This window comes from Sander vitreus, chromosome 4, assembly GCF_031162955.1.
Source record: "Sander vitreus isolate 19-12246 chromosome 4, sanVit1, whole genome shotgun sequence".
In the NCBI taxonomy this organism is placed as follows: domain Eukaryota; kingdom Metazoa; phylum Chordata; class Actinopteri; order Perciformes; family Percidae; genus Sander; species Sander vitreus.
The window spans coordinates 13,045,425-13,061,526 of NC_135858.1; the positions used below are offsets into that span (position 1 = coordinate 13,045,425).

General features: G+C 38.5%; 2 protein-coding genes across 5 annotated transcripts; one reads left to right on the forward strand and one right to left on the reverse strand.

Annotated features, from left to right (window-relative positions):
- Positions 1-2,091: 2,091 nt before the first annotated feature.
- fkbp11 (FKBP prolyl isomerase 11) lies at positions 2,092-6,405 on the reverse strand. Its single transcript, XM_078248399.1, has 6 exons — positions 6,040-6,405; positions 5,868-5,930; positions 3,744-3,831; positions 3,575-3,608; positions 3,335-3,405; positions 2,092-2,341 (listed from the first exon to the last, which is right to left on the reverse strand). The coding sequence occupies exons 1-6, from the start codon at positions 6,163-6,165 to the stop codon at positions 2,133-2,135; spliced, it is 591 nt and encodes a 196-aa protein (XP_078104525.1). The 5' UTR covers positions 6,166-6,405; the 3' UTR covers positions 2,092-2,132.
- Positions 6,406-9,163: 2,758 nt separating this feature from the next.
- Positions 9,164-14,457, forward strand: arf3b (ADP-ribosylation factor 3b). 4 transcript variants are annotated; one of them, XM_078248403.1, is made up of 6 exons: positions 9,169-9,238; positions 10,538-10,594; positions 11,035-11,287; positions 11,396-11,506; positions 11,604-11,728; positions 12,317-14,457. In XM_078248403.1, exons 3-6 carry the CDS (start codon positions 11,140-11,142, stop codon positions 12,476-12,478), a joined length of 546 nt encoding a protein of 181 aa, XP_078104529.1. In that variant the 5' UTR covers positions 9,169-9,238; positions 10,538-10,594; positions 11,035-11,139; the 3' UTR covers positions 12,479-14,457. The 4 variants fall into 4 exon arrangements, with proteins under 4 accessions (XP_078104526.1, XP_078104529.1, XP_078104528.1 ...); XM_078248402.1 differs by having other exon boundaries at positions 10,538-10,589; XM_078248400.1 differs by lacking the exon at positions 10,538-10,594 and having other exon boundaries at positions 9,164-9,238.
- The last annotated feature ends 1,645 nt before the right edge of the window (positions 14,458-16,102 follow it).

Consider the following 16,102-nt stretch of genomic DNA (forward strand, 5'->3'; position numbering starts at 1 on the left):
ATATAATCACTCTTACTATTTTTATTCTGTACATACTTGTGTGTTTTAATTATGTGTTTAAATAAAAACATTACACATATTTTATTTAGGAAAAATAATATCAATATTCTTTTTTTCGCGGAGGGTTATCAGGGTAGTCAAGTTTATCCAAGCGTCCCCCGAGTGAGTGGAGTTCTTTTGCTGCACTTAGGCCTACCTGAATCACATAAGCAGTGCCATCGAGCCACGGCTTATATTAAAACAACCTCACCTATGTTCTTCAGCTTTCCAGGTAGACTCAAAAGCAAAGATAAAGTGTGTAATGTTATATGGCAAAACAATACATTTTAAAAAGCTACTGTAAATACTTGGCTTACAAAATATGAAAGGGTGACTATATTTACATGCATTTACGGCTGAATTATTGCACAATATTCTGTTTATTACAAAACTTTATTTTCCAAAACATACTATGATGTTAAGAATGTATTTTCCTTACCATTAATGTCAACTGCAAGGTATATTTATTTTTCAACTTGAGTCAGATAACTTGTTGAAAGGGAGTTCAACAAGTTGAATACTGAGTTGACAAAGTTGAGTAGCCTACTGTTGTCACAGAAGTCTGTGCTGCATTTTTACACCAAAACAATATATGCTTAATGTACCTTAATATGTAAAATGTATGTCATTGAGGAAAATGAAACAGACATAGTCTACACTGCTATGGATAACCTAACTAATCAAGTTTTAAGATTTCAAGATTTTCTGTTGAAATCAAAGGCTGTCTGGAAGGTTAAAAAAATATCCAAAATTCAATGCTATGCATTCAAAAATGTTGGAAGTAATCTATGTGACTTGTAGTAAATGGAATAAACATTAAAAAACAGCTTTTGTCTTTTATATATATTTTGCATGTGACCTAGCTTGTATTAGCAAACAGTTACAGCTTAAGCAGGAGAGGTTTCATTGAATCAATACAACTACAGATTTTTATAAACTGTGATTTATTTATTTTCATCCCGGCATCTAACACAAGTCTCTGATACCTCCCTCTCCTCTTTGGCTAGACCATCAGAGTTGCACTGTAGATCCAGCGGTGGGTTAAGCTTTTAGCACTTGCATCAGATTCAGGTTCAAAAGGCTCTGTGGAGTTGCAATAAAGCCACAGGAGATCATCAGGTTGCTTTTAAGTCACCTTGCGACAGTGACTATGTTACTATGTATTGTAGTGCTGAAGAGATTGACATACAAAAGGAAAAGCTGCAGATGTAATATTTTAGAAGAACCTGTCAGTTAGCATTACAGCTTATTCATTGAGTTATTTTTACAGTGTCTCCTGCTGATCTTCTTTTAAAAGGGAGGGAGAGTTTATTTAGCTAAATCCCTCAGATGACACACACCCATCTTCTCCAAAGAATATCTCTAAGCAACACACCACTCTTTAGTCATGTTTCTACGTAAGGCTATTACTCAATGGTGCTCTTCTGACAGTCACATAAAAAAAACACCAAAAGAACAGGTCAGTTAAGCAGCCTGCCAGCTTCTCCAAGTGTCCTTGTACTTTAACATAATGTCCTGTTGCTGTTTAGTATGTTTTGTACCTCTGCTTGTACTGGTAAAAAGATTTCCTGTTATGGAGTTTTTGTTATAAATCTACATCTAAAGGAGCAAAATATGCTAAAATATATTTAAAATATGCTTAAATTGTATGTGTTACATACATAGTGTAATCTCTCTGCTTTTAGTGATGGGTTGATTTATTTACTTATTGTAAGCACTGTCATGGGAGGTGGCTATGGCTCAGGAGGTAGAGCCATGGTTGGCGGTTTAATCCCCAGTTCCTCCTGTCTGCATGTGGAAGTGTTCTTGAGCATGATACTGAACCCCAAATTGCTCTTTGCATGCAGTGTAAATGAGCGAATGAGAGGCAAACTGTAAAGCGCTTTGGACAAAAACTTCTCTGGTAGTTTCGGCCCACCATCACTGATCAGAGATTTACAGACAGAGAAATTAAAGGGATAACTGCTGTATTTTCAAAACACCTTAATTCCAGGTGTTAAAACATATATTAAAAGCATGGATTAATATGAAATAAACATTAAGAACACAAGATACAATTAAAAATTTTATTTAAATAAATCTGTGCCTTGTCCTTATTTCTTCTTGCTCTTCTTATCCTTTGCCTTCTTTTTGCTAGGCTTCTCGGCATTGGCCTTTTTGTAGAGGTAAAGTCCCACCAAGCCGAGCAGAGTGGGCACGAGAGCCAAACACACAATGGGCAACACGTCGTTGACCATTTTCTGCCACGGCGTCTGCTGTGTCAGAGAAAGCACCTCCACCTCGAACTCAAGGGCAGCGTCACCTAGGACAGATCAAGTTCATGTTCAGTGTTTTGTCACATCAGGTGTTGAACGGGTTTGTCCTTTAATTTTTCACCCATCTACATTATGTACATGAGAAAATAAAAGAGGATATGAAATAGAATATACAATATTACATAACATCTAAAAAAAAGAAAATAACCTCAGTAACGTATATTTAAAGAATTTATTTTGCGTCGTTAACAGATTCCACGAAAAGAACAAAACTGATAATGGATTGATCACACTAACAAATATAATAGACCTGTTCATTCTTCTGTGCCATGTACACATTTAAAAGACATCAATGAGCCACACCACTGCACTGGGTGACACATTCCTTTATTACAAAAAAAAAACAAAAAAACATGGGCATTTTGAGTCATTCCCACATACACCATCCTGCTGCAGTAAATACTCATTGTTGTGTATCAAGCTGCAGCTAAAAAGAGTCCCCAACAAATGTACTATTTACTGTAGTAAATTATAATAATTAAGAAGCGATTGCTAAAACTGCGGTGTCCTGCTGTTTTAGAATATTATGGCTGCATTTTATTAAAATGAAGATATATATACGGACGAATACCTGTGTGTGTGTGTGTGTGTGTGTTAGAGCTGGGCAATATATCAATATTATATCGACATCGTGATATGAGACTAGATATCATCTTAGAATTTGGATATCGTAATATGGCATAAGTGTTGTCTTTTCCTGGTTTTAAAGGCTGCATTACAGTAAAGTTGTGTCATTTTCTGAACTTACCAGAATGAAGTAACTGTTATATTATTTGCCTTTTCCCACTTAGTCATTATATCCACATTATTGATGATTATTTATCAAAAATCTCATTGTTTAATATTTAAATAGTCAACAGTACAATATCGTTGCGGTATCGATATCGAGGTATTTGGTCAAAAATGTTGTGATATTTGATTTTCTCCATATCGCCCAGCCCTAGTGTGTGTGTGTTGATTTGTATGCATGTGTTCCGTACCAGGAATCGTAGGAGGGTAACCTTTTTTTCCATATGCAAGGTGAGATGGAATAGTGGCTTTGATTTTTTGCCTGAATGAGAGTAAGAGAAATACAAAACATATTTAACTGAGGAAGCATTTATCAGATTCCATCACAAAACTATTTACTGTGTGGTAGTTTTTGAATTGGTCCATGCTAATTGAAAAGTAAATATATTGCTACGCTCTTTCTTCTCAATGGACCTTTGTTTTTCACTTACCCTTCACACACGCCAACCAAGCTTTGTTCCAAACCTGATAAGAAAATCACACAGAGAAAGTCAATCAGCAAAGTAAGCACGTTCCCAACAGGCTGCAGTTATCTCTCAAACGTCAGCAGATCAAAGTGTCACTGACAGAGCAATTCAAAAGGATTTACTGTTTATTTACCGGCAATAACTGTCCTCTTCCCCAGCTCGACCACAAGAGGGTCCATGGATAGTGATGAGTCGATAACCTTTCCATCCATCAGTTTACCCTGGACAGTTAAACACGAGGCATGAGATGGTGACATGAAAAAAGAATTACTGAGAGAAATTTCACAGCTTGATTTGTTTAAATGTAATAATACTTGAGTCATTTGATGCATACTTTATGTAGGTGGATTTGACTCTTTTTAAATAAATAAAAAGCCTTTAAGATACATGTAATTAATACTTGTAGATGGTGGACAACCTATATTAGCATTTTTGATAAACTAAAAAATAAACTCGTAGTGTATATCACACCACTACTATACACATTTAAGTAAATTAACTTTCTTGCTACGAGTCTGTCGTCTGTACAGTAAAGCCATCGTCTGCACCAGATTAGCTTAGCTTAGCACAAGGACTGGAAACAGGAGTAAAAACAGCTAGCCTGGCTCTGTCCACACTGGATTTGTTGCTTTTGGACAATACCAAGCTACCTGTTTCCCTCGTTTTCGGGCTTCGCACTAGGCTAAGCTAACCTGCTGCTAGGTCCAGCTACATACAGTATTAAGCTATATATTTGAGAGTGGGATCTATCTTCTCATCTAACTCTTGGCATGAAAGCAAATAAGCGTATTTCCCATGTTGTAATTGTAATCAATTGAAATGATTTACTATAAAGATAAAAGGTTAAAGTAAGGACTACGTATAAGTAAAGTGATATATATTTATGATTTATATATATTTATGTAATACGAATGGATTAAATCTTGATTAATTACACTCCTGTAGTAGACTACATACTGTTTATGTGTGTAACAGTAGCTGTGAGCGATCAAACTGTGTAGTTCTGCAGATCTTTTATGCTCAAAACTCTTTCCAGTTTAGCTGTCGTTTTAAGCTCAAAAACTTTATCTGGCAATTTCTATGAGACAATCTTTCATTCATAGTAATAGTTTGCCTCACCTGTCATTTGTTTCAACAAAAAGCCAAATCATTAAATTAAACCTAAATTAAAAAAAAGTAAAGTAATTCATCAAATAGAAAGCACTCTGGGCCTAATTGGGCTATTAATTAATGCTTTATTAGTGGCAGGTGCTTTGGAGAGATCAGTAAGTTATCCATTGTGTTAACAGATCCAGCATCCAGGACAAAAAGACAGTACGTTTTCAGCTACACGCGCCTAATATCAGTGCTCAAGATCTAGGCCATTTTCAATTGCATTTAGGTCAATTCTAAAATAAAATAAAACGTCACAAACTTTACAAGTTCACTTATTCCCTAATAACATTGTTTAATTCTAGGATATATTAATTTTTATGTATTTTTATTAGGCCTATGTTGTCTTATAATAGTGATCTTGTAACAATTATTGATCTACCTATACAAATATTTTTAATATACTGCATATTTAATATGAAGAGCTGCTGTTTTCAAGGTAATTAATACTGAATAAACAATGACCAAAACATATGGCATATTTGATGTTCCTTTGTTTATACTGTGTATCAGCCCCAGTTTCTTGCTCTCATGTATGACCATTACATTTGAGTCACAGAGCTTCTAATTTTGTTTATTGTAGACTAAATACTCGGCACTTTTTAAATTTTAAAAACACAGAAAGTCGTTTAACAACATTAACATGAACTGACATTACACAATTTGGTGCTGTGTCATGCAGCTACAATTCATATCATACAACTAAGATAGAACAGATCAACATGAGGACTGAGCCTCCGGTAGGCTACTATGCATCGGTGAAGTTGGAGCTTATTGCTGACGTGTTGCACCGCCCCCATCACTCCATAGTAAAAGCAGAGGCGAGATAAAGCTCACGATAATGACAAATAAAACACACCGACAGACAGTTAACCACAATCTGACCCCATGTACAACCAGAAAGACATTTCTAACAGCTGCTGACCGCAGATCTGCGTGTTTTCATAAATGCACAAACACAGCGGTGTCCACATGGTTCACGCAGACGGTGCCACATAGACAACTGCCTTCGTCAGCAGCTGGGCCGGTTTCCCCTACATGTTATTATAAAATGCACACACAGCCCATTGCTTTATCAGTTTCAATAACTGTGCCTCTGTCTTACCGTGTAGTGGATTTGCAGCGTGTCTCCCATTCTGGAAAGTACAGAGCAAGTTTCGGGTTTCACCTTGAGTCAGAAGAGTTAACTGTTAACACTGTTGCATTCAGGTTCTTGTCGTGTTAAGAGCTGCTGTTACTGCTGCAGTACGGCTGTATAACACATGTGTCTCACTCACCAGGGTCTCCACCTGCAGCTCGTCGGCTTCATTTTCTTGTCCCTGTGCGAGTCTACAGGTAAAAGCTGCGAGCAGCAGCAGGAAAACGCTGCTCTTCATTGTGAACTTCTGGAAAACAGCTGCCATCAAACAACTTCCGTGTAGGCTTCGTCTACACACAGCAGCGGGAGAGAGAGAGCTGCACAGACTGTCTGTCCCTGTGTTCAAAATGGCTCAGCACCGAGTAATGCTGATGTGTTATAATGCAGTAGAGATAAGGAATCGCGGCCCGTGGACGTTGTCCCAACACCTGGGTCTCCCTCCCTGAAGAGCCCGCCTCAAACATTCCGCCCGCATCCCATCAGGCTGCCGGGGATTAGAAGCGGAAGCGGCGCTCTGCACAGGCGCTGGGGGCGGTGCTGTGCAGCGTCTGCCCGACTCTGCCTATGGACTCTGTTGCTCCATGCTGGTGACTGTCAGGAGCAGACATCCTCTGTTAAAGCCTGCTGTACAGACGCCACGTCGCTGCTAGTCCCTCACAAGCCCTCTGGTCCTGACTGCAGAGATGTGAAGATGATAGGTAGCAGGCAGTTCCAGCCTAGAGATGATGCAATGAAAACAGCCCACGAAAAAGTATTTCTCTGTAACTATTTGTGGCTAAATGGGCAACAATAAGTTCAAGTATGGAAAAAAAAAAACATTATTACTTAGCCTACTATTTATCAAGAAATCAACACTCAAAAAGTCATCTGATCTACTTCATCAGGACTGATTCAGGATCAGATTGACAGTAGCCTAGTCAGACAGGCAGCAAAAGCAAACAACATAACTCACAAGTGTCAAATGTTGCTAAACTGGGATTGGTAGTGGCAATACATTTATACCTTTTCCCAAATGAGCTGGCTTCTACCTGTTTAAGACCAAAGTAATAAATTCACAACCAAAGCTGATTGGTGTTCATGTGTGACCACATTGGGAATCTGAGAAAATAAATGTCAGGGCCTTATAAAATCATCTACAGTAACTGTATGAAAATCTTCACAAGAGTTCTAAATATGTAAAACAAAACACACGTTGTGTTGTCACATACAAAGTCGATTCATTGTATATTCAACAACATACATAGCCACAGTATATGATTCTTATAGATTTATTAGTTTTAGTAAGAAAAGGTGATGTTCGATTGACTTTAATCACTTCACTTCAGTGTAATATACGAGCGCTGTCAGAGTGGAGTGGAGAGTTTCTGCCTGACAGGAACTGGTCAGGGAGAAACTCTGTTACTTGTTAACAGGGTCATAAAATGTCAGTGTGGCACGCTGTGGTCATGTATAAAGCAAAGAAGAAAAGATAAAATATAGCTTTATTAACAGAAGATTGAAAATAATAAAAAAAAAAACAATGTGCACATTTCTGAACTACAAGTACACATAACTCAACAACCCAGAAAAATGTTCATCTCACATTTAACAGCTTTTTTGTACTTTTAGGCATATATTAGTCATTCATTTGTTTCTCAGAAACCATTGAATTTTTATCAGAAGAAGAGAAACAAACTGTTGTATTGGTTAGTTATGACGGCTTAGAGAAATAAACAAAATGTGAATTAGTATTATTGTGAAGTTTCCTCTTTTATTATCTCTTCAATGCTGTACAATATAGTCAGACAGGCAGCATTGTAATTATGTCACCTGCTAAAATCTCAAACTCAGAATCATGCACGCCAAAAAGACTGACAGGGTAATCCCAAATCTGTTGCAGTAAAGAAGAAATGGCATTTTTGGGACTCTGTTCATTTCACCTCGTCAACTGTGTTGTTGTCATCATCCAAAAATGACTCCCACTTTCTCTCACTTTATTTGCAACAATTACCTGCAAAATTACAACCATTTAAACCACCAACTGTCTCAAGTCCTCACTGGTACACATTGCAGTATGTGTGCCACATGCTCATGTATTAGACAAAGGATAGTTTTTCCTGCAGAGAACTTAGTTTGGTAATAAGCTATGTTAGATGGTGCTAACTAAAACAAACCTTGGCTGCTCAGTGATGCCATGCTGCTAGCAGGCTCGAGCTCTGTACTGCTTATTTGGTGGTGGTGATGGCGCAGTGGTTATGACATATGCCTTTGGTGTGGGCGACCCGGGTTTGATTACCTTTATTTTGTTCCACATCTGTTGATGACATTATTGCACAAGTTTTATGCAAAACTGAAGACCAATTCACTATTTCCTGAAAACTTAATAACTTCACACATGCAACAGGAACTCTAAATGACAGAAATGTCAGGCTTAGTATAGCAAATACAGACACAGGGGGGGCACAGGCCCAAAGCAGAGACGTCTGACCTAAAACATAAATGTGTTTAAAAAAAATCAAATAACAGCAAATAAACATTCTAGCATCTGTGATAAGCATTATCATTATGCTATCTGAGACAAGCCTAAACATGTTTTCCTGTGTTAACAAGAGCACAGCTTTTTCTAAAGAGATGTAATGGCCCTGCACACCCACACAGGTGTTTTCACTTATTCTGATTGATTAGGCCTCTGCTCAGGTTGTAAGCTTTACTGCAAATTATGTAAGGTCACTGGACTCCATGTAGGCCTGGCAATAAGAATAATAAAGGTGTAATGTATCATGCCCAACAAAGCTAGAGACTGAGGGAGATGTCAATCAATGTGTGTACACATCCACCAAGACCTGAGAGAAGGTCTAATCAGCCAGTAAGTGAAATTGACTGTGATGGTAGACCATGGGTGTGCAGGACCTTTAATAACAATGGTTATGACAACACATTCAGGTACCTAAAACCTGCTATTTTTGGTTAGTTTTATCAGTAAAATGAATGTCAGAAGGAATATGAGTATTGGATGTGTTGACAGACATGCAATTAAATCATGGTCAAGGCCAGACCAGACACTTACCTGTGCAGAGCCAATTTTACTGTGACACTGATATTTAAAAAGAAATGTTTTAAGACAAATCAGGACTGAGGTGACAATGTTTCAAAAACTGATATGCTGAAATATGCCCAGTTGTTAACAAATTGACAAATAGGGTTGTTCAGACGTCCTTTCAAAACGACTGTCAACAACATTATGGTTTGGTTTTGACCTAGCATCTCGCGAGATCTAGTTTGCTGATGAGTTCCTAGTTTCCCTGGTTGTCCCCCGGAAAATACCGTGAGAGGTTTAACGTTAGGACTACTCAGCTAAGGTAAGTGAGGATACTGTCACCACCATCAACCCGATAATATACACGCATGTCCTGGGAGGTTATTGAATAATGGTGTGTTTGATGGCTGGCCTGCGGTGGTTGTGTTGCCTCATTGTTGCCCGGGCTGAAGCAACGGAGGGCGACTCGCTGGCAGCAGGATGCTTGCTGAGGCGATAAGCGGATGGATGAATGCGGTGGGTCGGGACGGCAGATACGCTAGCTACCGTTACGTCTTAGCGACTTAAGCTAAACTTGACTGATAAATGAGTTTACAACACATTAGAGAATGAGGACACTATCAAGCTTGGTAGCCGAACTTAGGTGTGAATCTTAAGCTAAAGCGGAGATATGTGCAGGTCCGATGTTAAAGGCAGGATCGACGGAACGTTAACGTATAGCATCCCCTGCTAACGTAACCTGAGTCACCCGGAGTTGAATTAACATTATCATGCCGGCATTTCGTGGCCCTGCTACCACATAAGTCACGTCAGAGCTCATATTTAAACCTGTAAACCCATATGTGAGCGGACAGGAGCTGGTGTCAGGCAGTGACCAGTGTGGTGATCCTCTTCAGCACCATGGACAGGGCTGCAGCTAGTCTCATATCTACTGACTTTATTTATATCTTCTTCTTTTTTTTAACTTTATTTGAGTCTGTTATGTCTCTAAATCGCTCACTGGTGTTGTAGGATAATCAAGTCAATGCACATGATACGGATACCTCTTTTCCACATTGAAATATAGCTAGTACACATGCTTTATAATTCATAGAGAGTATGTGCAATCACTATGACATTTCACATAGCACAAACCCCACAATATATCAAAATGTCCAAATATGTGTACATTAGTACTAAAGACATTAGTTGGGAACATAACATATCACTTTTGAACATCACTTTGCATTCTTGTTGGGTAAATTATTTCTGATGAAAACATTTGCTGTGTTGAAAAGCAACATAAATGTAGACCACAATATACCAGCATGGTTCCAGACTTCTGAATGATGTTAAATTATTTCAGCACTTCAAATCATGAAAATTAATTAATTGAAATTAAATCAATATGATCATCAGGCTCGTAATATGTGGCTGAAAGCTAGTAAGTGGACCTTCGAATCCTTAGATTAGTTTGTGCAGTTCCACTTTTAAGGGAATATTTTTGGACAATGGACTAGTATTTTATTACTGTGCTCTAATGACAACTATATCTGCGAAACATTTTTGGCCTCTCACAATATTCAGAATGTACAGCTAGACTGCAGGCTGGTGAAAATGTGTTTTTCTGTCCCTTTTTCAGGCTAGGTGGCTTTGTGGTTGGAGTTAAACTGAATGTGTTCAAGCCAGGCCTGGTAATGTAGGACATTTTGCATGTGCTCTGAGGGCTTGGCGTTGTTGCAGAATAACATTTGAAGGAGAAAAAAACAGTGAGGACGGTCTGAACAGATTGTGCTGCAGCCTGTAGTCATGGCACTGACATGCTTCTCCTTCACCCTGTCTGTGATGACTGTTGGCAATTAGCATAGCTTGCACCTGTCTTGGGCTGTGCATGTAGAAGTGAGAGTTTCTGGCATAGTGGTGCAGTCTTTTCAGAAAAATAAAAGCAGGTCAGCTGGAGCGTTCCATTGATTGTAATTTAACAAAGGCCTTACAGACAGTTGAGCTTATTAATACTCCTTTCTTTATTCATGTTTGTGATTTAGACCACCATCCCTTATTTGATGTGTACCTTGCAATATAGAAATGCACATAAAAGTACTACTAAATGGTTAGGCTATGTGTTCTGTTTCTTTTCAGCCCTCCTTTATAATCTATCCCTGCTGGACAAGTGAAACTTTGCAGGAAGGCATCTGTAATCACGGTTGAAGCCACGCTCTGAAGTTTAAGAACTTTATCTGAATCATGGGGAACATTTTTGGGAATTTGCTGAAGAGCCTCATAGGAAAGAAGGAGATGAGGATCTTGATGGTGGGGCTTGATGCTGCAGGAAAAACAACAATCCTCTACAAGCTCAAACTGGGGGAAATAGTCACCACCATCCCAACCATTGGTAGGTGCACAGTTAAAATTACATTAGTTGTAAAGCATTGCCATGCACACTAATAAGTGGACCAATATGTTTGCTTTTTACGTTGTATGACCCTGCTCTTATTTTCAGGGTTTAACGTGGAGACGGTGGAGTACAAGAACATCAGCTTCACTGTGTGGGATGTGGGCGGACAGGACAAGATCCGCCCCCTTTGGAGACACTACTTTCAGAACACACAGGGTGAGAAGAGCTAGTAAAAGGGTAACACCATCAATTTTTCTCTTCTTCTTCAGAAAAATAAGTCTTTTTTTTGTTTTTGTTCCTCTCACTGTTTCAGGTCTAATCTTTGTGGTGGACAGTAACGACAGAGAGCGTGTGAACGAAGCACGAGAGGAGCTGATGAGGATGTTGGCTGAGGACGAACTGAGAGATGCAGTCCTCCTTGTGTTTGCCAACAAACAGGCAAGAAACCATAACTGTTTTGCATATATACACACACACACACACATATTATACACAGTGCATATACATGAATACACAGCAGGGTTGTAGCGGAGCATCAACCCACATATTCCCACCTCTTACTATCTTTGAGATACTACTTCAAGCTGATGTAATTATTCGTGATCTAAATTCAAAGACAATTATTATTAATTAACTTTAGAAATTCTATAGGCAACTGATGAAAACCTGCTCTGGCTTACAACCCTCTAAGTTTTTGTACATATACACATAAGATACAACGTGTTAATTAGTGAGTTTTAGAGGTGCTGGTAGGAGGATTCAAGACAGAGTCAGGCTTTTTATGTTCAGCCACTTTATGTTCACTGTACAGACATGTATTTCCTGGAAAAACAATTTAAACGATTGGTGTCAATCGACTAATCAATTAATATACAAACACATATTCACAGTAAGTGCATACATACATTTTTTGAACCAAACAATAAAAGAAGACATCAGCCGTCTTTAGGGTCACACAAAAGCATGATCACTGATCCTTGACTTCTCACACTCTTTCTCCTCACTGAACTCTGGCCTCTTTGACAGGACTTACCGAATGCCATGAATGCTGCCGAGATCACAGACAAGTTGGGCTTACACTCCCTGCGCCACCGTAACTGGTACATCCAGGCCACCTGCGCCACCAGCGGCGACGGCCTCTATGAGGGTCTTGATTGGCTGGCCAATCAACTCAAGAACAAGAAATAAGAAGAAAACTGGAACAAGCAGCCACACTCCTCCAAGTTTTTGTTTGTTTTGGGAATGGGGCAGCGTAGGTACAGCGGTTTTGATTAATGGGTGAAAAGCAAGATTCTGGCTTTGGGAAAGATTTTAGGCTTTCGTTTTCAGTCTCTTAAGGTTCCTAATAGTTTTCAGGGCTTATTAAAAACAGATTCTCATGTACTTTATATTTAACCTCACACACACACACACACACACACACACACACACACACACACAAATGCACACTAACCGTAAGCAATCACAGCAGACACTTGCTTCTCCTGTGTGTCCACCTCTTGTATTTAGGTGCAATGTACTGTATGTTCGTCTCGAGGTGCTGTAAGAAGTCATGTGTGACTCCACTGAGTCAGCAATGAGTCAAATATGACTTTTTGTTGGTGTATGTCTTTTAACTCATCTATGGACTTTCCGTCGTCCATAAAAAGAATGGTTGTGTGTCGTTACACTTCTTGTTTTTATTTTTTTCCTAACAGGGCCATGTTTGGAAACAATCACAGCTGGCAAATTCATGTGACCATAATTCTACCTTCTAATTTGTGATCAATGCTGAGGCACTTTAATACTTAGATAAAGTGTGTACGTGTGTGAGCGTGCACATATACTGTGTGTGTTTGTGCAAGCGGTCAGTATTAATCATGAAAAAGACAACAGGACTGGAGTTTTCCCTCTCACACATCCTCTTACTGCCTCATTTTGGAAATCTTTTTGATATTTGTGGCATGTTTCTACTCCCCGTATGGCAACCCGAAGTCTTGAAGCAGACCTACACAACACATTCTCGGCTGCCTGAGTTGCATGCGTCCTGGTAGATCTTGCTGACATTGTTGCATACTTTTCCATCCTTGGAGCTGCATGCATGTTGACGCTGTTTGTAGATTTTCTCTAACTGCCATCATCGTGTTACAATGCTGTTAACAGTAGGATACAGAAACTAACGGAACCACCAATTCCTGCATTTAGTTGTCAACATGCGCTTAGTATAGTCAGCTTTATGGTCTTTTTTTAATGTGAAAGCAGTATACAAAACACAACACACATGACCTGCACAGCTGCTGCGCATCTGCCTTCATGTGTGTCCATATGAGTACTCAAACCACATCAGGCTGCTCTCGCTTTGTGTGTTTTTGTCTCAGACTTTCATATCGGTGGGATGATAACCGTGTTACTGAATGTGAATATTGTCGACGAATCTATAAATGGCTGTAATATTTATTTGACATGCATATTCCTTTATTTCAGTGATAATTATGTAAAAGAAAGCAATGTAAGCAGATCAGTTCAGTCATCGGCACATCCACGACTCACTATTGAACAGCAGACGAGTTACTGCGTCACCACAGATACCAGCAGAATCCACAGACTTCTGTCAATAAAACAACTTCTTGTGTGCCATACATGGGTACTACTACTCATGTACCAGTGACAGTACAACATACTGTAAATCTACTCCACTAAGTTATGAGTGCATTGTTCATATTCAGCATCTATGTTAAATCATGACTTTGATTGTTTGGGTTTTGTGGCCTTAGGTATTTAGTGATAACTTCTAATTGATTTCCTCTCAGCTCGTTCGGTTCTGATTTCGAGCCACGTATATTTATCTATAAAGAATAATTTACAGATGTATTCTCTATGCCCTCAAAAGCACGGTGATTAGGTGGTTTTGTGCTTTTGTTTTGCTAGTTTACTTGATTCATATTTGGCGGTAGATTTCCTGGGTTTTCTTTGGGTTGTAAAGAAACTTTGATGTAGACTGTGTCTGTGAAACAATGATAAACAGTGCGAAAAAAAGAAAATGTGAAAAAACATTCTGTACCGTTATAGTTACACAAGTAGATTTTAAAACGGTGAAGACCATGTTTCACTGCTGAATCTGTATGTGATGTAACAACAAACAAAATCCTGCTCTATTACAAATAAACCCATTTTATGTATGACCTGTCTCATCAACTGTGAGTGAGTGTTACTGATGGATTTCATATTTACATATTTATATGTATATTTTATATTAATGTTTACAAGTGAGGAGATCTTGCTGGGCAAAGCTTCCACCAGAAGAGGGCAGTCTTTAGCAACAGTTTCTGTTGCAGTTCAAAGCACAGCATAAAGAGCGCTGTCTACATTTTATTAATCAAAGTTGTGGCTTTTTAAATGTAATTTATCGGTTTGATCCTCTTTAACAGACTCAGCATTGTTTTATAACCCTGACTTTTCTATAAGACCCAAGCTGTAAAACATGGATAAATACAGTAGCCTAGATGTTTGTCTGCTCTAAACATTGTGATTGATTTTGACAGTATTTTTTTACACACCACTTCTGTCCAGAAATGACATGGAGGAAAAGAAAATGTTTGGATTTAAAGTTATTATTATTTACATGTGCAGCAGTGTGGTCTGTTTAACCCTGAATGATGAGGAAGTAAAGCCAATGTAAATTAAACTCAGGGGCTATAATGCCAGTATTTCTCAGACTTACAATGTCCTTACAGTTGGCAATTTTTATTCCAAGAAGAATAATGAGTAAAAAAATAACAATTTTGCCCACCAGAATTTATTGCTGGCCGAGTGGAGTATACTCTTACAACACCTTTTAGACCATCACAAAAATGTAGGACATGCAACTGTTTAGATTAAAAAGCTTTTCTAAAGAAAATAAAAGTAATAACAGTTTTGAATTAAGCATGGAAAAATATCCCTATCTCTATTATTTGAGGGTGAAGGTTATTTGGACTATGAGCTCAGTATCTCTAAAGTCTCAACCATGGCCATGTATATCTGATGCAATTTCAGTATTTTTATTAATTTTACCTCAAAACTTTATAATTTAGCTTTCAGAGTATGTTTGATTATGGCAATCAAGTTATACTTTATTCTTCTTCAGTTTATATTATATTTTGAGTACAGCCTGTACATTTGGGTCAAATAGACTTTTTTGATCCTGTGTACCTGTTGCAGCTGATTGTATGTGTGTGTGTGTGTGTGTGTGTGTGTGTGTGTGCGTGCGCGTGCGTGTGCGTTTGTGCGTGGGTGTTTGTGTGTGTTTTAACTGTGCTCTAGTTTGTTATTGAGAATAAAAGTGCAGACACTATGCTGCTGTTCTCCTGCCACAACCACTTGTGATCTTACAATCTTTTTGTGTTTCCCTGAATTTCTTGGCTGTTTCTGTGAGGAAATACTTTTGAAAATGACTTCCTGGTAGTGGTGAAATATTAACTATTTGTCTTGAAAACCCTTTTGGATTTCAATTGAATCTGACTGAAAAACAAGAACAAGACATTTTTTGTCAGATATAATACATATTATTCTATGTAATTTAACCTGCTAATATGGAAAAACAGCAACTTTATTTTGTGTTTATAGTGTGTGTGTGTGTGTCTGTGTCTGTGTGTCTGTGTGCGCGCACGCGTGCATTTGTGTGACTGGGGCTGCAGGCAGAGACAGTTTCTACAGAGCAGTTCAGCTGGCTCACCTACTCTTACAGGCAGACAACGTTTGCGTGAAGCTTGAGTGACACCTAACATGACAAGAGATAAGATTTTCTAACCAAACCAGATATAAGTCTGGTTTTAAGAAGAACACTTTCTTCTG

Coding starts and splice junctions, on each gene's coding strand:
- fkbp11 (XM_078248399.1), bottom strand. CDS start 6,165: ATGGCAGCTGTTTTCCAGAAGTTCACAATGAAGAGCAGCGTTTTCCTG. Junction 3,832..5,867: donor CGCTGCAAATCCACTACACG/GTAAGACAGAGG, acceptor TTAACTGTCCAG/GGTAAACTGATGGATGGAAA. Junction 3,406..3,574: donor TTGGTTGGCGTGTGTGAAGG/GTAAGTGAAAAA, acceptor ACTCTCATTCAG/GCAAAAAATCAAAGCCACTA.
- arf3b (XM_078248400.1), top strand. CDS start 11,140: ATGGGGAACATTTTTGGGAATTTGCTGAAGAGCCTCATAGGAAAGAAG. Junction 11,288..11,395: donor CACCACCATCCCAACCATTG/GTAGGTGCACAG, acceptor TCTTATTTTCAG/GGTTTAACGTGGAGACGGTG. Junction 11,729..12,316: donor TTGTGTTTGCCAACAAACAG/GCAAGAAACCAT, acceptor CCTCTTTGACAG/GACTTACCGAATGCCATGAA.